We start from the raw sequence: 21,327 nt of genomic DNA, 5'->3' as shown, positions 1-21,327 counted from the left end.
TTTGAGCGACTGAAGCACGAGAGTTAAAATTCATGTCTTCCCTTTTTCATAGAAGAAAAGTAATGAAAAATTGATAATATCAAGAAAGAGAGAGAGAAAGAGAGAGAGAGAGAGAGAAAGAAAGAAGGAAGAAGAAAAGAAAAAGATAGCAAAGGAAATTAACGGAACATTAAAAGCAAATGACCAAGCATCTTAATCTAATGCCGAAAGCAAGTCAAAGGTAAGTAAGTAATTAAATTTGTGAGTGAGTGAGTAAGTAAGGTTGTTAAGTAGGAGTTCTGATAAGTAGCCGGTTATAGTTAGGTATTTACTCATTAAGTTGGCTGACTGCTTAAGCAAAAAGTAATTAGAAAACTTCCTAAGAAAGCTTCTTTTTTTTTACACAGAATTTACTGAAATAGGCCACAATTTGCAGGACGTAATCACATGCATGACTGTAACTAGATAGCCAAAAAAGATCGGAATTCCTTATTTAAATAACTTTTGCTGGATTACTAATTTCATATAGACATTTTTAAAAATACTTTTTTTCGATTGTAAGATATTTTCGATTTCAAGATACGAAGCATTTTAAAGTTTGTTTGCCATCCAGCAGAGCCTTCCCCAAGGGACCTTTGCCTTATTCGATTTGTTAGCAAAGTGATATATAAGCACGTGACTGTTTGTTGCAAATGGCCTATAAAGAACATAAAAAGGGGATGTCCCGAGTAGCACGAGTAAAGTTTGAATATTACCAACATGATAATGTTTCGAAAGAAAAATGGCGGAATCATGGAAACCAAGTGCACCACTCGAAAGGCAACTTGAAAGCTTGGAAGTAATTTTCTCAGAACATCTACCTTAAACATTATTTTCGAGAATTAAGTTAAAAAAGGAATTTAAAAAAAGGAGGGGGGGGGGGGGGGGGGGGAGGGGGAATTATTTAGGATAATACCGAAATTCAGCATTTCCATTCACTTATGAATCACAAATCGTTCAAACTACAAAAACTCAATCAACAACTCCGAGTACTAAGTAATTTCAGTCAATCAACTTTCCACGAGTTAAATTAACTAAATTTTTGCGATAACATATAAAAAGAATAGGTCTGCTTTAAAAACAGATTTAAAAAAATCTAAACTTAGTAGAACTTCAAGTTGTTTTCTTTGGCATTACTGTAAGTTCCTCCTTTTTTTACTTATCGTTTTCTCTGCGTAATTTGAATAACATTGCGCCCTTTTGTTTGACTTTTTTTCCTTCCTATCTTTACAGTGAGGACCCTTGAACCGCGAACACTTCGGGGTTTTTCCAGAGCGTATTTCCTGAACTTTTCAAACCCTCTAAGAGGAATGAATCATTGAGTTCAAATACACCGAGTGTTCAAAACAAATCTTATTTTCAATCGATTGGCTCAAGTGATGACTTACATTATTCAAAGTACGCATGCATTTTGAAAAAGTCACAAAAAAAAGTGTTCTCGGATCTTCACTCTTACAGTATAACGACTTTTCATCCATCACTAGTCAAACACGAAGCATCCAAGGATGCAAGGTTCAAATTGAAACGATCCTTTGAAACTACATTGCAGCCTCTATTCATAATGGTAATTGAACTGAGTGGAGTGCAATTTGGTCTGAAATCAAACGCGCGATTACAAAATCGCACGACCGCGTAGCGGGAGTGCGATTTGTAATTGCAAGTTTGATTTCAGACCAAAATTGCACGACACGAAGTTCAATTACCACTTTATTATATCCATTTTGAAATCTTTTTTGAAAAAGACGTTTTTTCCAGTTAAACCGATATGACTTACAATCTACAAGCAGTCGATTCAAATATGCTGTCAAGAAAACTTGTTTATACTGATCGAGCAATGATTCTCATTTTGAAAACCAACACTTTTAATCCAAAACTAAAATGAATTTATATAGGACCAAAAGGCATTACATGTATTAAGAATCGTTTACTTACATTAAACAGCAAAACAATCCTGCCCAAAAGGGTTGTAATGAACCGGCTGTTGTCCATACAGACAATGCTCACTGCTTGTATTTTACGATTTCTGTTCAACATGTTAAGATCACACTTGTGCCGACAAAACAGCAAAAATCAAAGGTTGTTTAGTCCTTCGGTTGTCCTTAAGAAGTCACGTAGCTCAGCAAAAATCTTCTTCTTAAGAAAAATTTCTTTTAATGACTATTTTCGTCGATGTGTTGTTATGCTTTACAGATTGAAATGAAACCACTTTCCACGATCAATCGCCAAGAAGTCACATTCAAAAGATGCCGATTGCATTTTCCCCACTGCTTTTCGCTGTAATATCTTCAACTTACTTAAGCAGTTACTTTACAAAGATGCTTTGACAATTTTAAGTGATCAGTTGGTCTTTTTAAGTCCTTTTTATGGCTTTTTCAGTCTTTTTTTTACGACTTTTGACGGTAAAATCGTTCTTCAGAAAATTTTTCTTGAGTCGTGGCTCTTTTTTTTCGCAAGAAGCGTTGAGCCCAACACTCAGATGGATTCCTTGATATAATTGGCTAGAAAATGACATGTCTCTCTTGTGATTGGTTCATATCAGTTGATGTGCAAAATCGTGCAATTTAGAGCTCAAAATCGTGCGATTTATGCTGAAATCACTGCTGCAGGGAACCAATCAGATTGCAGGATTTGCTTGTGATTTCAAAATGGATGTAATAAATTGCGTAATCATTCGTAACAATTGCATAATCGGTGAGGCCAACGGTCGCACGAGAAGGTGTACCACATCAGGCAGGTAACTAATATATTTAAACTTCTTCAAATTTCATCAGTGTATCATTTTTACCCCAAAAAAGCCCAAAAGTGAGAGAGCAGGAGAGGTTTCCATGCCGTGTGGCATTCTTTTTTTAAAAGTTATTACGGAGTTTGTTTTTTTGTTAAAGGTTATCACGGTTTAAGGGATTAATTTACAGATATCAGTTTTAGATTTTGCTGATCTTTACGGACCAGTCTTGTTTCTTAAAGAAAATCACGTTTTTGACCCAAGTTCTTCACATAATTCTTATTCATGTTATCTTTTTTCCATTGACATGTTTTATTCCTCTTAAAGCATTTTATCTTAAAAATGTGTAAATTAGAAGCGGCCATTTTGGGTCTTATTGTTCGACAAAAAACTTGCCGCATTATGGCTGATATGAGAGATTTTATTTCCACCATAACACATGAATATTAGACAATAATTGTTTTATCTTGTTTTTATTCGACTATTAGACATGAAAAGATTAAAAAAAAAAAAAAAACCAAAACAAAACAAAACAAAACAACAACAACAACAACAACAAAAAAAAAAACAACAAAAAAAAAAACAAAAAAAAAACAAAAAACTTGACAATCTTCATTTCTTAGTTAGGGTCACGTTTTGATGTTATTGGTTTAAACGTTTTAGCATGAAATGAGAACGATATATTATATCATTAGATTTTTAGATAGTCTCATAGGAAGCCGCTATTAGTGTCGCCACGAGATGCTCACTCCATTAAGTAGCGGGTGCTTTACCCAAACACAACCGTTACTTTGGGGAGTGAGCGTTGCGTGACGAAACTAATAGCGACTTCGTAGGAGACTGATTGTAGATTACGCTATTGCATCAAGCGGTTTTTAATACTTTTTTATATTGAAGATTTCGAAGCTGGAGAGAATGAAAAGAATTATCAATTTCAAACACGGCTTAAAACGACTCCTAAATGTCGTGTGTTGAATAGATATTTTCCAACTGATCCATTATATACTTTCCGGCCCGCGTACACCGGTAAAGCGAACACTTGTATTGATTGTATATTGCTTTTTGGATATCAAGCTTAAATCCGAGCTATAGAAAACATGAAGCCAATTAAAGGATCTAGTACCAACACAGGAAACCCACTACAAAGTTTTCTAATTAGGATAAATGGCAAATCAACAGGGCTGAAAAGCGTGGTGTATATGCGCATGCGCCAACCCATTGAATAAAACAAATATGGCTGCTTCGTATCCAACACGAAAATTGGTCGAGGGTTTTCAGGTACAAGCATAGTAGTACAAACATTAAAAAAGTTATGCATTCAATGTAAACGAACCTTAGGCTTTGGGTAATTGATTAATAGATATTTTTTCTTAACCTTCAAGATTTTTCATTTTGAAACCATAGGCAGATTTTTATAGCGGAAAGCACGAGGCAAGCTGGCGCTTTCACCAATATTTAACAGCTGGCTCGTTTTTCAGACATATTTATGCTTTACATTTACGAGAAGACTAATTCAACTCGTTTTTCTATTAAACACTGAAAATTTTTCGACTTTTAACTAAAAAACTGAAAATCTTTACGAGATTCAGTTCGCGGTTTAAAGATGCTCGCCTTTCTACCACGGCAGAAGATATAAAGTTTGAATGTTTTGAGGTAAGCAAGTTTTTAGGATTATCTAGAAGGAAAAAGAAGAAGAAGAAAAAATTAAAAAAGCATTAGAAAGGAAAGTATAAGTGACACACATTAGTCTGGACATAAGTCATGTTGTCAAAGTTTTACTGACGTTCTTAACTGTTTCTTTCAAGCTTAACAATACCGGGTTAAACGAAGGGTCTTTAGATTTGGGCATTAAACATCGAACCGTTTGACTGCGGAATCATTACTGCAAATTTTACCTTGAAAACTTGTCCACTTTGACGACGCCGCTTTCCGTTTGCGGTCCAACATCTGTCACCGAAGCATCACAAATCTCATCGCTGCTAGTCGGGTTGACGGCGTTGTAGTTCAATCTGAGCACATTCTTCAAGGTCACTCTGAATTTGGTGTTCATGAAGGTGTAAACCAGAGGGTTGTACACGACCGATGCTTTTGCCATGAGTTCAGGAACGAGGGAAATACCACCTTTCAGGATGGGTCTGCCGTAGGCTGTAGCCATGAGACTGACGATGCAGTAGGGAGACCAGCTGATGAAGAAGAGGATGACAGCCACCACCGTCATGCGGATCATTCTTTTCTGGGTTTCCATTTGGCGGGTGAGGACAGCTTCATTAGAGCCAGAAACTGGAAACGTGTTGCCTTTTATGTATCTTGAAGATGAAGAAAAATTTCTCATGATTGATTGATACGTCATAGAAGGACAACTACTTTACGGTTCTCAACTCATCTCACCTAACCTTACCTTACCTCACCTACCTTACCTTACCGGCTTACCTTACTTTACCTTACCTTACCTCACTTACCTTACCTCACCTTACCTTACTTTACCTTACCCTACCTTACTTTACCTTACCTTATCTTACCTTACCTCACCTTACCTTACCTCACCTACCTTACCTTACTTTACCTTACCTCACTTTACCTTACCTCACCTCACCTCACCTACCTTACGTATCTTACCTCACCCCGCCCCATCCCACGTCATCTCATCTCACCTCGCGTTGTTTTGTCTTGCCTCACCTCTTACCTAGCCTTACATCTCACCTCACCTCACCTAATCTCAACTCGCCTCACCTCACCACATCTCACCTCACAACAGCTCACGTCACGTCACGTTACATCTCACGTCACGTCACTTCAAATCTCACCTCGCGTCACGTCACGTCACATCTCACCTCATTTTAAGACATTTTTTAAGAATGACATATTGTGGTGACACGAATAATAACTTCAACTAACCTGTAAGTCTTAGAGTAGCAGTACACGAGGGTTATGAGAGGTAGAAAGAAACCACCAGTCACAAGTAGAGCAATATAAGCCTGGTCAGAGGTGTCTTGAGACACCCAGTCGGGGTGACAACTGATGCCATTCTCAAAAGGCACAAACGAACTCCATCCAAAGGCCGGTGGCACAGCTACAAAATAACACAAAATGAACGCTTTCAAAACCGAGTTGTCAAAAAGAATAATCAAAAATAGTTCCCTTCACAGTTCCCTGCGCCATCTTGAAAGGAAGCCGTGCCTTTGCATCGAAGCGAGACGAACGGTGAGCTTGCAATGATAGAGACAATTTTTAACACCTTGGACAATAATTCACATGTCTCTATCATTGCAAGCTCGTCCCGTTCGTGTCGCTTCGATGCAAAGGTACGGAAAGGGACAAGCAAAGGGACTACTAGAAAGAAGAATAAGCATTTAGAACGAAAGTATACTTACAAATGGCAAACGAAAACAGCCAGATAGAGCCAATGATGATCATCATTGTTTTTTTGGGGATTCGACTTGATTCTGCGGTGCTAACCTGAGTAATCCCGAGGTATGAGATGAAACTCATTACGCTGAGTGTTATGATGGCGACGATTCCAGTGAAGCAGTTAATAAAGGCCAGCCATCCACACCGTAAGTTATCTTCTCTGTTCATTTCTTTTCCTGCCAAGTTGTAGGAGACAGCCACGCTGTGAGTGGTAAAATAGAGATTATTCATGGTTATTTACGTATCCATCCCTTCGTCCATCCGACATCAATGACGATCTCAGACGATCTGACAAAAAATTGAGAATCCCCAAAGCCAGGACAGAATAACATAGAACAGAGCTGAACTGAACAGAACGAGTTGCAAGAGACGGAGAAGGAGGGAATACGAGAGTGTACCTGTATCCAACCGTGCACAAGATTATATCCACAACGCACACGTTCAACATCAGTGGAGTGATGCTCTTCCGACGATGGTCTCGATGTAAAAGTACTGGGATGGTCAGAAGGTTTCCCGCCATACCGAGACAAAGGATAAAGAACATGACTGTTCCGTATACAACGTACGAGCCTTTACTCATAGGTTCGTCGCTAGTAGTCATGGTTTATCCTGCTGGAAAAAAAAAACGAAAAAAAACCCGCTTACTTGAGTGTGAAAGTGAACGAAAAAGGAAAATTCAGTTGACCGGTGACGTCCAGGATGTAGTTCGTATGAAAAAAATACCTGAATATATTCAATGTCGAACAATTTTGTTGCCTTTTAGGTTGGAATAATGAGTTAGAAATGTGATTTTTCGTATTTTAGCCAAAAAACGCAAAAGCACAAATATTTCTTTAAGCTGTTTACGATCGCTAGATGTACACCACCAAGGGAGTACTTAACTAAAACACTTTCTCCACGTCTCACTCTTTTGTCGTTATAAGGATAGTTAATCAATCAGCACACTAAAAAAGCCGTTTTTAAGACATCGAAAAACAGTGAATAATTCAACCGGAACAATTATAGGAAGTAGGTCCACCTACGCGCCGCATTTGTTAGTTTATTGCTCTACCGACACTTATAAATTATAAGTGTGAAAAAAGTCAAGACAGCATTTGCTGGGTCGATGAGATTTTCCCACCGGCTGTTAGCTTAAGCACTTGTTTTCATTTTGAAAGATAAGCGAAAAATTGACCCAGAGTTTAGATTACTAAAAATCACTTAGCTTTGCATTGATATCAATTCGATATCAATTCGCTCGTTTTGCATTCGGTTGTTATCGCGAGTTTTTGAAAGATTATAGCAAAAAATATGGTTCCAGAGTTTAGACTACTAAAATCACTTAGTTTTGCATTGATATCAGTTCGCTCGGTTTGATTTCGGTTGTTATCGTGAGTTTGATTGATGGAAGCCAATACAGTGTTTTGGGCTGGCGCCAAATTTTTCGAGGTCGCGTAATTATGAAAGGCGCTGTAATTCCTGGATTTTTCTTCTTCCTGTGAACTTGAATAGTCTAGAGAATATTTAACTAGGGTTCAATGATCTCTTAAGGTGTTAAAAATTCATTAATTATCTCACTAGGTTAGGATTATTTTCCTTTTTAATTCCTTATCCTTTACGAAATTTTGGGAAATGCATTCTTGTTTGAATAAAAAAATAATCGGAGCCCATACTCCCAGACCCGAATGCTGAAGCGTCGTATGGCAGCGCAAAGCATTTACGGCTATTCCAGAGATTTCGACCCCAACACCGCTATCCCTGGGAGGAATTACAGCCTGATCAGGAAGATCGGCGGAAGACTAAGGGAGAGGTTAGTCGGCACCTAGACCGTAGATGATTAACCCCTTTCTATGACCAGCAGACCTAGTATGTTGCCTGTCTCATTGTTGAGTAAGTACGCATGGTCACTCCTTTCCATGTGGAATGCGTTTTGAAAAATCAACCGTGACGTATATCTATATGATTTTAAGATAGAAGCAACTGTGATAAGCTAACGTATCGCAAGGCATGCAAATGCAAGTCAAGCATTGAGATAATTCAGTTCTATATCGCGACAATCTTTATTTTTCTGACGATTCGATGTGTTCGGTCCAGAGAAAGATAGCTAATTATAAGAAAAAGGTAAATAAAACAAGTATATGTATATGAAAAAGTTTCTCACGGCTTGCTTTGCTGATTCTACACACTTACAAACTTCAGCCACACTTTGTCTTAGAACTGACGGAAATCTTAGACTCTGCCGTATGATAGACTTTCTCTTATCGTTTCCCGTCTTATCGTACGAGAGGATCGGTAGCACGTCCATTCGCTACTGTGACTTAGCGAAAGTAAAGCAAAATGCATACGAAGGTGGAAGATTTATGCCAGCGCCAACGATATCTCGATTATCGAGTTCTTGGCTAGCGGCCTTGAACTAAGTAAGAGTTAATCACCGAGAACGGAGGCAATAGGCCATATACATCCCGAGGGCCGCAGGCCATGTATAGGCTTATTTCTGACGTTCGAGGTAATTAAGTATTTTATTTATCAATAGACCCGTTCACGGTTTCCGACACCATATTGCTTGGGGGGCAAAATTACTAAGTAGCGTAGGGGAAAGAGATACGTTTTTCGTTATATTTCCTTTCTGAGGTAAATTTTCGAGACCAAACTTTTCCTGTAGATGGAGAATCCTCTGTTCAATATTTTGTGTGCTGTTTTTGAGCCGATGGAGCCAGCATAACACTGGTGCATAGAGAGACGGAGGCTTTGGGGTTTGCGAGTTTGGCCCGCAGTAAGACTCCATCATACTGGTTCAATTTGACAGTAAGAAAAATCTTGCCTCGACAAGAATGACTCGATCGGCTCAAAAACGTCACAAAACATTGAAAAAACATCTCTTTCCCCTACGCTCCTTAGTAATTTTGCTCCCAAACAATATGGCGTCGGAAACCGTGAAAGGGTCTATTGAGAAGGTTTTCTATCAAATGTTGCTCATTATAAATGCGAGGTCTATACATAGTTATTAACCGGGTTAATAACTAACTATACAGTCAATGTCATTCGTTGTCCACCGAAAAAAGACATTTACACATTTAGACTAAAGTGAGCCTGAACTTTAAATGTAAAATTCAACTCGTGAATCGAAAATCCAGAATGCCCCGACCATTTAGTGAGGACTTAAGATGGAGAATGGTATTTCAGCATTTGTTTTATGCGAGAACCTTCGAGGAAACACACTTTTAGTCTAAATGTGTAAATGTCTTTTTTCGGTGGACAACGAATGACATTGACTGTATATTGACCTCGCATTTATAACGAGGGTTATAACAAAAATAAAGCCTCGTGAATAACAAAGAAAACCGTGTCAATTGAGAAATAACATGAGAAACATACCGATCTCAGTTTCAATATCAGCATTTTATTATCAAATCATTATTTCTTTCTCAAAAAATTTATACGTTAAATCCTCTATTAAGTTCTAATCGCCGGGGGGGGGGGGGGGAGGGTGAAAAGTAATATCGAGAGTATTAATGGTCTCGTATATAGAGATTTTAATTGTATTGTGTGCAGCGTTAAAGTTATTTTCAAAATTTTAATTCACTTGTGTGTGTGTGTTTGTAGGGGAGGAGGCTTAAGAGAGAAGTGGGGGGGGTAATCAATTTCTTCCTCTAAAGAGCCTTATTAGAGAGAGAGAGGGGAGGGGCTTAATAGAGCTTAGCTGGCTGCTAATTGGTGGAGTTTAATTGCCAGAAATGAACCCGAAAAGCGTATAGTCTATCGCTTCCTCGATCAGGATATGAAGATTCCCCCCAGGTTTTGGGAGCAACTTGGTGCGCTTCGTAAGACATGATAGTAAACTAGAACATTATCTGTAATAGCTCAGTAAATCACTAATAAATGAGCTGTTTTTTTTCCTGAGAGTTCAACTGAGCACTGAAAAACAATTTTTATGACCTATCGACGGTCGACTATTGCTCATGGAATATATGAGTTAAATTGCTGACGTTGATCGAGACAAAGAAAATAGTTTTTATAGCTTCCCTGGGAATCGCTGACTAAGCCTGTAAAACAATTAAGCGCAAGACGACTATAGAACTTAAAGTATCATTTGGTTGATTGTATCCGGTGTCTTCGTGGGCATTGCTCGCCTATTCACATTTTATGAGTTCCTATTTATATGTTCTCTTCGTTTGCGTATTTTGCTTTTGCTTCTAATTAAAATTAAGGATAAAAAATATATTTGTTTGCAAAATATAATTAATTTTGAAGAAAAAAGCCATTGCAGATCGGATAACAGTGCCTAAGTCACACCCTGGATAAAGAAAGGTTTCATTTGAACAGCAACAACAAAAAACAAGTTAAAATAATTACAGCCACAACAAACCTGTTACCCTAAATAAAAATTTGTAATTATTACTCTTTGCGCTTTAGAAAGAGGTCGTTAGTACAATAAGATGAACAATATTCAAATTTCGTAAAATATGAATCAAAACTTAGAAGTTGGAATTTGTAAAAATTCAATTAATTCTGTTTCGAATAGTCTTCCTTTTGCAACATTAAGTGACAATTCCTACGTCATCGGCCCTTGAACGTGCACACTGGACCTTCAAGGACAAAGAATGATTGATTCTGGTGCCTCGTACACAAGTATGTTTTTGAAAAGAAACTTTTTTACATTTTCGTTTTCGAAATGATTCTTGTTCGTTCGCAGCGGATCGAATCGTTTTTTTAAATCTTTTTATTTACCGTTTTCAAAATCACCCGGAAAACGCGTGGATGGGATCTGAATCTTCTAGAAGACGACTATTTTGTTCTTGATAAAAATAATATGTAGTTATTGCACAAGAAAAAATGGAAAAAAAGTGAAAAAGTCATGACACACTTTACGGCTTTAGAGGGGTTTTTGTTAAATTATTACGATAAAGAAGTCTAAACTTTAAGGTCAAATATAAATTCTTTTGTATTTATTGAGTGTGATACGGAAGCCACATGTTCAGTTGTGTCAGCGTTTTTTATGAGGAAGCTACGAAGACATATGTGTCATATATATAAGTGTGTTAAATTTTATGGCAGGAAGCCAAAGGAGCGAAAAGAGCCAAGGAGATGTCTGCGAGGCTACTAGTACTCGTATATTGTGTTTATGATCCGGTGAAGTAAGTAGTTTTTGGCACTTTTATAAACGAAATCATTAAGCGCACGTACATTGAAATTCATTCCAGATGTTGTTTCGCAATTCAGGATTTAATAAATTTTGAATTGTTTTTGGTGGTTGTTTGGAAATGTTTTAATAAAGTAAGCGCAGTTCAACATTAAAATACGAAATCATTAACTAGTTTAAGATAAAGCTGACGGCACGCAAATTAATTATAGCTATAGATAAATTTATAAATGAAAAGTCTTTTTTTTAAGTTTCTTAATCAGCGAAAAATATAAAAAATGAGTGGGGGAAAAATAAGAAAATAAAAAAAACTACGCACTTTGTTAGTGTAACAAGAATTATAGACAGAGTAATTTTCATTTAGGCCCTTTCTAGAACGAACTAAAATTTGATTTAAAAAAAATAATGCATAGTTGAAAAACGACTAACGAAGAAAAAAAAAGGGTGAAAAAAAATGACCCCGCTTTAAGTGATCTTCACATACCTTGGATTGGATTTGCACTTAGGGACAAGAGAAAATATCAAAGAAATAATCAGTAATGGTAGTGCATGAGCTGGAACTTATCAGGTTCTTGTAGCAGGGAAATCACGACTGATGTTGGTTCTATTTTACCGGCGATATTAAATCATTAGCTTGAAAATTCTTGCCCATGCGTATATATAGTGGCTCTGCTGACCAGTTTCTGCCACCTTGTTGATCTTTATTCTATACACTTATTTCAATAAAGTTAGTCACCAAAAACCTAGAAAGCTGAGATCACTGAGCATCATGGGAAACTTTTCATATCAAAAAAGCATAAATATACAAAGCTTTTTTAATACAAACTGCAACTCGATGATGCTCAGAAGAGGTGAGACTGTAACCGGTAGAAGATTCGCAAGTCCATCAACAGTTATCAAGCGGTTGGACGTGTAAAATGAATCTACCCATAATCCTTGTCGGCCTCAGCTTTATAGCTTTTCAGGTGACTAACTTTATTGAAATAAGTTTATATGTTTTGCTTGTTTAGAGGGTCATGTTTATATTACCAGTAGATATTAAGTATAACATAAAAAATGAAAATATGTGTATATTAAAAACTGAAATTAAAAGCTGGCATAGCTCGGTTGGTTCCATAGAGGTCCAAGGTTCGATTCTTAGGATCTCCAGGTCTGTTTCTACTTCTCTCTAATCCGCGTAGCTTCAGCTTTGAATACTTTTAAAACAGAGCACTGATTGATAGAGGGGGGTAAAGTGCGCACCGTCGGCTTCCATCGATAGCAGTTGAATTTCAACTGAAGGAACTACCAACGTTAAATATAGGTACTTTACCTTTTTGCTTTATTTTAATCTTTCTGTTTCAGAAAGAGCTATACATATTATTCTGTCTTTTATTATATAGAAAGATTGTTTTATAATTTCGTTCCACCGAGTGCGAAAGAGTTTGGTAAAAAGTAGTTGTTTATTTTTGGCTGCCGAACTGATCAGATGTATACAGAAGGATCTTGAGTGTTAGGGAATTGAAAAACAATTAAGTGAACACGGCAGGTGGTTGGCGTAAATACCTTTTTAGCAGACAAAAACAGCAGAAACCGGAGACATGTGCAAAGCTGTAGCGTGCCGACTAAACTTTTAGAGTCTTTGGGGCTCGAAAGTTAAATTACAGATTTTTTAAAGATGTATTTTCTGTAATAACATTTTTCGTCGGCTCATTATTTTTTGTAGTTAGGCAGGCTTGGAATTCATTTCGACCTACTCTTTCCAAACATAAAGTTTTTAGGCTTCATAGACCGCTGGTTGAATATGATAAAACAAACAAATTTCCAAGATGGCGGGCCCATGTGATGACGTCATCATTGGAATTTTCTTTACTGAATATCTCGGCAGCGAAAAGAAATATTAATGAATAGTAAAGGCCAATGTCATTAATTTTATAAGGGCTTTCGAATTCTCGCCTCAATATAATCCGACGGACGTTAGTACACTGATTTTCCTCCGCCGGTTGAAATCAAGATCTAGATAACTGAATATAGTCGGTGATTAAACAATTCAAAGCCACTCTGAGAGTGTAAATGCCACTGATTAATTCCAGTTCTTGCTTTGTTTTGAAGTTCGTAATGCTAGACAGCTGCTGCTGGAGTCAAACAGTTTCGACTAAATTCGTGCTAACTATATAGAATGTTGAATATGGTTTTCACCTCATGTTTTCTTGCTTTTCAGCCCTGAAGATGACAGTTGTAGGTCGAAAGCTCGTTCGATAAATGTAAAAAAAAAAAAAAAAAAAAAAAAAAAAAGAAGCGTTAAATAACAGGAGGTTGAATAAGCAATCGTTCTTTCAATTTGCTATCTGCTACTTCGACCTTTTGCTGTTCTTATACATTTATTTTGCCGAGCTTTCGACCTACACCGCAATCATTTCAGGGTTGAGTCGAAATGAGAAAAATGCTGCAAGAAAATGACGTTGTGAACAAACACAGTAGAGCAACGCGTACAGAAACAGAAAAACAAGCGACCAAATGAATTATTCCAAAAAATAGCATTAAAAGGTGCCTATGTTAGTTACTAATACTAGCCCTGACCTAAAAGAAATTTAACGTGATACCTCATATAAAAACTCGATCTAAATACTCGACACCAGCAATTATTTTCTACATAAAGTTTTTAACAATGACGTATATATCTAAATCTTGACTCTTCTCATATGTCTTACAGAGGATTACTAGAGTGCCAACACTTGAGCGGTAAACTTTACCAAGTTTAATTTTTTAAAGTGTAATTATTTTCTATTGTTTAATCAGTGCTATTTAGTACAAGTAAGTGCTAATATTAACATACGGTTTGCGACTCTACTCGATCGTTCCTTCTCTACTAGATTTTCTCTCAAATAAAAACAAAAACTGCAGTGAAAAACTTGGATGATGAATATGAATCAGAAAAAGATATCGCTAATGCAAGCGGCAAAAACGAATCCTCATATCAATCTTGTCGGACTAAAATATTTAACAACACAATCGATATAAAAAATAACAATAATAAAATAAATTAACAAATGAATAAATAAATAGAAAAATAAATAAATAAATAAACAAACAAATAAATAAATAAATAAAACAAATGAAAAACAACAACACACACGAACAAATAATACTAATTTTATCAACAGGAAGTTGAACATGGCTTTTTTTGGCTTCTCTGAAGAAGAATTCCCAGAACACGTGTAGACTACTCCATATGCATGGATTTCAATCACGTTTATCTAAAATAGGCTTTTTGCAATGGATCACACGTGATTGTACCCTGCGAGCAGAGTCTCCTTTTAACTCCTCTACGGGCGAGAGAAGGAGTTAAAAGGAGACTCTGCTCGCAAGGTAACGTGATTGTTACTGGATGACAAAAAAAAAAGGACTTCCTTTATTTAAAGATTTTTTTTGATGGATTACTTATCAGTGTCGTATCCAAAACCTTAGTTTTCGACAATACTTTTTTCCTTTATAAGATACTTTGGATTTCAAGATACGAAGCTGTCGAAAGTTTGTTTACCATATAGCAGAGCCTTCCCCAAGTGACCTTGAGCTGAATTGATTCTTTATCAAAGTCATATATCAGCACGTGACTTTTTGTTGCAAAAAGCCTATTGTCACATTACAGTTTGGCTTTAAAAAAATTTGTGAACCTACTTATAGTATCGGCAGGCAGTCAAGACGTCCTGCTGAGCCTTCTCGACTTCAATTTAGGATCATCAATGGAACAGTGAGAAAAATATGTCGTTAGATATAACTAATTATTATGAAGACATCGGACTACATCCGAGCCCTCAGCGATATTCTTTCCGTATCCTTCACTGTGAAGATATCGATGACGTCTTTTCCAATGTTTTCAGCAAGTTTTTGTTTGTGAACGTGCTTATATAGTAAACAGAAAATTACACACTGGCTTGAAGATAAGAAGTTTATATTCTAGTGCTGAAATATTTATATACACTCAATTGAAGAATCGACGTCGGGTTCAGAAACATAGAACATAGAAGCTGAGACCGAAATGGCACATGGGAAGTACTTTAACTAGATGCATGCTGTGACCGCCGACCCGTGGCATCATCCACTGTTTTTAAAACCATTGAGGTTGTTAACGTTGTGCTGAAGCTACTAAAACAGGAAAACAAGAATACGTTTGATAGAAGATAATATAGGTAAGTTGTAACTTACCTATATTATCTTCTACTATTTCATTAGTGCCACGCGGTCCACATACTCTCATCAATACGTTTGATAGATATGAGATAAGAAATGTCCCTATTTTCCAATTAACAGTCATTGACTTGAAGACGTATTTGTTAAAAATGCGAAGCCAAACGGCTCTCAAACGCAAGTCTTCTGAATACGCGTTTGGCATTCTAAACCGACTGCATAAATTATAATATAATTATGTCATTTCCCATGTGTCTTTTCGGTCTCACCTTTTATGTTCTATATTTCTGAACCCGACAAAGATACTTCAATTGAGTGTATATATATATATACACACACCGCTTTCAAAAAAAAATTATTGAATATATATATATATTCCCTACTCCTTTTTAAATCTATTTTTTCCATTAAACATACGGCGTAATATTCTCTTGAGCTTCGGTTCCTTATGCTTCGAGAACAATAAGAAAAGGAAATAGTATTATTTATTTTAATAAAGTAAGACTCGCGAAAGATTATACCTCGAGAGTAATATTACTCAACATAACCGAAAAGGTATGAAACATTTTGCACAGTTACGCACGGGCACTGCTAAACAGCGAAACACCGGAACGAAACACCGGAACGAAACACCGGAACGAAACAGAGACAAATTCGTGATATTACAAACATCATGCAATAAAAAATAAAAAAAATAAAAAAACACGATAGTACAATGTTATAAAAGCGATAAAGCTTACCTTTATGCCCGTGCTTTATGATCTGTGATCCGTATCGATCGTTTATTGCCTTTTATTAACCATGTCTTTTCGCTGGCTATCAATGCAATTATTTCTCGAATTTGAAGGATTCCAATGGTTCTAATGGTAATAAAACAAGCATTAGTCTTAACTGCTTCTGTCTCTAGTGTCTACACCAAAAAAATTGTGAAAAAAGCTAAAGTGAGGGGCGACGCCATGTTTATTCAAACAAAAGCACAGGAAGCCCAGCTCTTGACAAACCAAATAAAGGAATCTGTCATAAAATATCGTTTCCTAAACTGCAGGTGGTGATTATTAGTGTTTTAAATAATGATAGACAAGAAGATGGAAAGCTTAAGGTTGTTTTCGCAAGTTACCATTACCTATAGCGACTCTGTACAATGGTAAAGAAAAAAATGCTTATTGTAGTACTGTATCAGATTAGTAAGTAAAACGAGGTATATGGGTTCAATGATCGGCGTTATTTTGGGGCTCAGGGATCACATTTTAGCTAATTTTGGGCTCGGAGATCCGAGTTTCATTGTCTAAAAAGGTAGTTGGATCATGTACAAAACTTTTCGGTTTTTTTTTAGGGATTAGAGATGTGCCTTTTTAGGCCGGGATCCGAAATTGTTGGGTTTCGTTCCGGTGTTTCGTTCCGGTGTTTCGTTCCGGTGTTTCGTTCCGGTGTTTCGTTCCGGTGTTTCGTTTCGGTGTTTCGCTGTTTAGCAGTGCCCGTTACGCACTAAGGTGGAATTTACTTTCAATTTCAGTCCAAGTTTCAATTAGTGAGAATGTTTCAAAAGGTCATTATTCCAGACACAATTATGGATAAGACCCTCCTTTTATCATGAAACTTTAAGTAAGGCACGTGGTACACACACTGACACGTACACACGTGTATTTCACGGTAAGAGCGGAAAAACTGAAGACGATCAACAATTAAGCCGTTTGTTTTTTGAGGCTGAATCCACATCTGGGTGCCGGATTGTTGTTGGACTTGCTTAAAAAAGTTGGGCGTTGGCGTCAATAGAGTTTGTTAAGATTCATTATCATGACTCGCTTATGATGATCGATCATTTTGATCTGCTTTGGTTGGTCTTGATGTGTTCTGGAAGATGGTGAACGTCCTAAAAATCTAACGTGTAGAAGTAAAAAAGGTAAAACTTATTTAAACGTGCAGCGAATCCAAGCTTTTTTCTTTCGTTTTTCTCTTTTTATCTGTTCTATTCTTCTTCTTTCATTCCTCTATTCTATTTTTTCTTATTCATTGGAAGATAGCTCTAAAGCACCTAAAAACCAAGAATTGCCGATTTTTTGGGGTTAAAAAAGCTCTGCTGCGCATGCGCACTTATTATACTGTGTCTGTAAGCCAGCATATTCCTAGATCAGGAGCTCATTACTAGGAGCATCCATCTCCCGTACTGGGTCAGTGAGCCACGATATATACTAGATCAAAAGCAGTCACCAGCACTTGGCGAGTTTTATCTATTCATCGTTCCGTCATGTAGTGTCGTAACGAATCTGAAATATCTTACGAAATCAGTAGCTCACGTGTTTCTCTCAATCATTGCTCTCCCAGAAACGTGTTTGCTGTAGTAGTTTGCTGCCCGGCCAGCCTTATTTTGCGGACACGCTAACCGGGACCATTTGAGGAAAATGAACCAATCACGACATAGAGTGAAAACAAAGGAATCAAACTTAAGTCAAACTTGATTAATGTGGAAAAACTCTTTCTGGGAGGATTTTCGAACAGTAAAAGTTTGTTATACTGTAAACTACGTATATACATGAATAAGATACTCATATCAAGCTTTACTCAGTATATGTTAGTGTCGAAGTTCCAGTAGAGAAAGCTCACTCCATATATGGTATGATCGATTCCATATTTGGATTGTGCGGAAAAGCGGCAAACAAAAAGGCCGTCGTTTTATAACGAATTTTTGAAGAAGAAAAGAAAAAAAGACAAGCAAAAAAAGAAAAACTTTGGAAAATCGAGAAGGATACGGTGACGATGCTAACTCGTGGGTCTGCCCTCGCAGACAACAGACACAGGGAAATACGGCACTCAATGTTTGATATGCCGGCCACCGTTAATACCTCAAAAAATAACTAATAGATAATAGGATTCATAGCGAATTCCACAGAGTGACTCTTCTTCCACTGGATTCCAATTGGAATTTAGAAGTTGATTTTTGCGGAGGGAGGAAAATCGGAGAACTCGGAAAACCCTCGAAGTATAGGAGAGAACCAACAAACAACTCTACTCACATACTACACAGGAGAGAACCAACAAACAACTCTACTCACATACGACACTGAGCACGGCGAGGCTCGAGGCGAGCACCTGCAGAGACAATTGATGACGATTGAATTTCTAATACCATTAGATAACTTCCTTTGCATTTTAACGGAGCTCCTGTTTTCCGGACGCAATAGGCCATTTGCAGCAATTGATCACGTGTCAATTTGCCCCATAGCAACAAGCCCGTGGTGGGCAAGCTAACCACGCATTCCTTGACAACAATAAGACTTTGAGTGGCGAAGCTTAGCGATACCAAGACTATACTGACTGTTTTTAACCTTTGTTCTGTCTGGTTTGACCCGATATTCCGTATAAAGTTGAAAGAAGTGTTTTTTTATCGTTGGCGATAATTTTTATCATAAAGATTGGCCGCAAAAGAGAGTTTTTTGTCTTTATTCTGGTCGCCGTGGACAGAAGACGCGTGTGCAAATGGCGGAATTCTCAGGTATGTCTATGACTCATTCAAACCCCGATTTAACATCAAAATTTCTCTTCAATTGTCAAGATTCTTTTGAAATGAATGTAGATATACCTACAGATCCTCTTATACTAATAAAAACTCATATTTGCTAGCATTTGAGGCCTGATTTTCGTTTTAAAACTCGAGGTGTGATATCTTCGCCGACTGCTGGCGGCAACAATTTATAGACTGTTTTTGTGCTTAAAATGCTTCTCGAATTTAATTTATCTTCGAATTTAATGATTCCAGATGAATTGACTGATATATCGAGACTTCCTGAGCTTACATCTCATGTTAATGGTATAGATAGTGGACATGAAGATGCAACGAAGCTTACTACGAAGCTTACACTCTCTCGTCAACATTGTTGTGTCCCAAAGTGTACCGGCGATTCTCGCTACAACCAAGAGCTTTCCTTCCATCGATTTCCAAAAGACACATCATTAAAGGCAGAGTGGATCTCAAAGATCAGAAGAGACGAAGGGACCTCTTTTAAGGTAAAATATTTACAGTAAATAGTGGAGACGGTATACGAAATAATCTTAATAATACAGTGTTTTTGTTTTGTAGATTACAGGTAACACAAGAGTTTGCTCGAGGCACTTTATTGAAAGTGATTACCGCCCTCTAAGTGCTAAAAGAAAAAGAAACCTTAAGTCTGGTGTTGTTCCTTCTGTTTTTGAATGGAGAGGTCCCATAAAACAAAGAAGAAAAATAATACGACATGTTGATAGGTACGTGGTCTTAGTGTACCCCTGCTATAGGAAGGGGGGAACTAAATGCAAAAACAAGTTATCATGCGTTCATCGTTATAAAAACCAAAAGTAAAACTTTGTTTATTTTACAGTGGCACACAGACTGATGAAAGTGATGATGAGGAAACTTACCATCAAGCAATGTCCCCTTCAGAATCTTCTGCTGGCCCTTACACTGAAGAAGTTGATGAGCCTGGGGAACTAGAAACACTGAGGGAAGCTTACAAAGATGCTCAGAAAGAAATAGAAGAGCTTAGAGCACAAGTTGAATTTCTTAAATTATATAAGTTTGGTACTGAGAGATTTTCAAATGATAATGATGACATTAAGTTTTATACAGGTTTTCTTTCGTATCAACATTTATGTAATTTCTTTAGGTTTATTGAACCTACAGCACAACACATGAGCTATGTTTATTCTATAAGCTCCCAGCAAAGCAGGCCTTCTGCAAGAAACTTACTTTTGATTGATGAATTTTTTCTGTTTGTAGTAAGAATACGACTAGGTTTGTTTGCTCAGGATTTAGCGCACAGATTCAATATCAGCATTTCATCAGTTAGTAGAAAAGTTACAACATGGGCGAATTATTTGTATTTTGTACTGGGTACCCAACCGATATGGCCCTCAAGGGAAATGATCGATTTACATATGCCCCAGGTTTTTAAAGAGCTATATCCTAAAACTAGGGTTATACTTGATTGTACTGAGATATATGTGCAAACACCATCATCATTGCTTTTGCAATCACAGTTGTACTCCTCATATAAGAGCAACACCACTTTAAAGGGCCTTGTTGGTATTTCTCCACATGGTGCTATTACTTTTGTTTCCTCACTCTATACTGGGGGGGTTTCCGATAAAGAAATCACTAGATGCAGTGGAGTGCTAGATCTATTAGAAAAAGATGTTGTCATGGCAGACAAAGGATTTGACATCGACGATTTGGTTGAAGCAAAGGGTGCAAAAAACAACATTCCCCCATTTCTGCAAAGCCAGAGTCAGTTTTCTGTCAAATATGTAAAAGAAACAAAAACCATTGCCAAATTAAGAATTCATGTTGAAAGAGCTATAAGGCGTATAAAAGAGTATCACATTTTTGATTCAGCTGTACCACTGAACATGTTGGGTACTGTCCCACAAATATATACTGTCATTTGTTTATTAACTAATTTTCAAGGCCCACTTATTAAAAATACAAAAAGTACAGCTAGTTCTCACTCAGTTGACAATTAACTTTAATGCATAACTTTTAATAAACCAAAACATTTGTGACATTAATGGTTTTACTTAGCCTGTGAAGAAATCAAGTATTTTACAAAATTGTTACTATTATCTTAAATAATAATTGAAATAAAAACTGTCAACCTTGTCTTTACTTTGTTCAAAAAAGTCTTGATCAAATAAAATCCTTTCACAATGATATACAGAGTCATTAATGTAGCTAAAAAAGTCACACCAATCTAATCCAGTCAAAGCCATTTGACACTGAACTTGGTGATAGTACTGGTGGTTTCTTTTGAGCATAAGTTGGCCATCAAGTCCTTTTTCTATGTAAAATACTGTGCTGAAGTCTCTAGTACCCTCCTTGGGAACTTTCACCTCAAGGAGTCCAAAGGGCAAAAGGCCTGCATCC

General features: G+C 37.0%; 3 protein-coding genes across 5 annotated transcripts in view; 2 read left to right on the top strand and 1 right to left on the bottom strand.

Moving 5' to 3' along the window:
* Positions 1-2,713: 2,713 nt before the first annotated feature.
* The window catches only part of LOC116292642 (uncharacterized), a 34,529-nt gene continuing 15,915 nt past the window's right edge, over positions 2,714-21,327 (top strand). For both annotated transcript variants that reach the window (XM_031699993.2, XM_031699992.2), the window contains exon 1: positions 2,714-2,752. The gene's annotated coding sequence lies outside the window, so the exon portion shown is untranslated. The remainder of the gene's footprint in view (positions 2,753-21,327) is intronic.
* The window catches only part of LOC116292645 (melanopsin), a 37,114-nt gene continuing 18,601 nt past the window's right edge, over positions 2,815-21,327 (bottom strand). The window contains exons 4-8 of one of the 2 annotated variants that reach the window (XM_031699997.2): positions 6,547-6,760; positions 6,112-6,350; positions 5,636-5,810; positions 4,636-5,046; positions 2,815-4,415 (exon numbers count right to left, since the gene is read on the bottom strand). In XM_031699997.2, the coding sequence (XP_031555857.2) occupies positions 4,412-4,415; positions 4,636-5,046; positions 5,636-5,810; positions 6,112-6,350; positions 6,547-6,749 (1,032 nt within the window). In that variant the 5' untranslated portion in view covers positions 6,750-6,760 and the 3' untranslated portion in view covers positions 2,815-4,411. Of the gene's footprint in view, positions 4,416-4,631; positions 5,047-5,635; positions 5,811-6,111; positions 6,351-6,546; positions 6,761-21,327 lie in introns of those variants that run through there. The other variant, XM_089032375.1, reaches the window with a different exon arrangement.
* LOC148910070 (uncharacterized) lies at positions 18,627-20,986 on the top strand. Its single transcript, XM_089032372.1, has 4 exons — positions 18,627-18,924; positions 19,189-19,436; positions 19,510-19,673; positions 19,787-20,986. Exons 1-4 carry the CDS (start codon positions 18,909-18,911, stop codon positions 20,925-20,927), a joined length of 1,569 nt encoding a protein of 522 aa, XP_088888498.1. The 5' UTR covers positions 18,627-18,908; the 3' UTR covers positions 20,928-20,986.

This window comes from Actinia tenebrosa, unplaced genomic scaffold (assembly GCF_029948245.1).
Source record: "Actinia tenebrosa isolate PJP-AT-01 unplaced genomic scaffold, QUT_ActTen_1.0 PGA_scaffold1__47_contigs__length_23844297, whole genome shotgun sequence".
NCBI classification, from domain to species: domain Eukaryota; kingdom Metazoa; phylum Cnidaria; class Anthozoa; order Actiniaria; family Actiniidae; genus Actinia; species Actinia tenebrosa.
Note: the sequence above shows the minus strand (reverse complement) of the source record. Positions and strands in the feature narration are given on the sequence as shown.

Excerpts from the sequence above, each read along its gene's own strand:
- LOC148910070 (XM_089032372.1), top strand. Across the intron at positions 19,437-19,509 it reads ACGAAGGGACCTCTTTTAAG|ATTACAGGTAACACAAGAGT; the intron begins GTAAAATATTTA and ends TTTGTTTTGTAG. Across the intron at positions 19,674-19,786 it reads ATAATACGACATGTTGATAG|TGGCACACAGACTGATGAAA; the intron begins GTACGTGGTCTT and ends TTTATTTTACAG.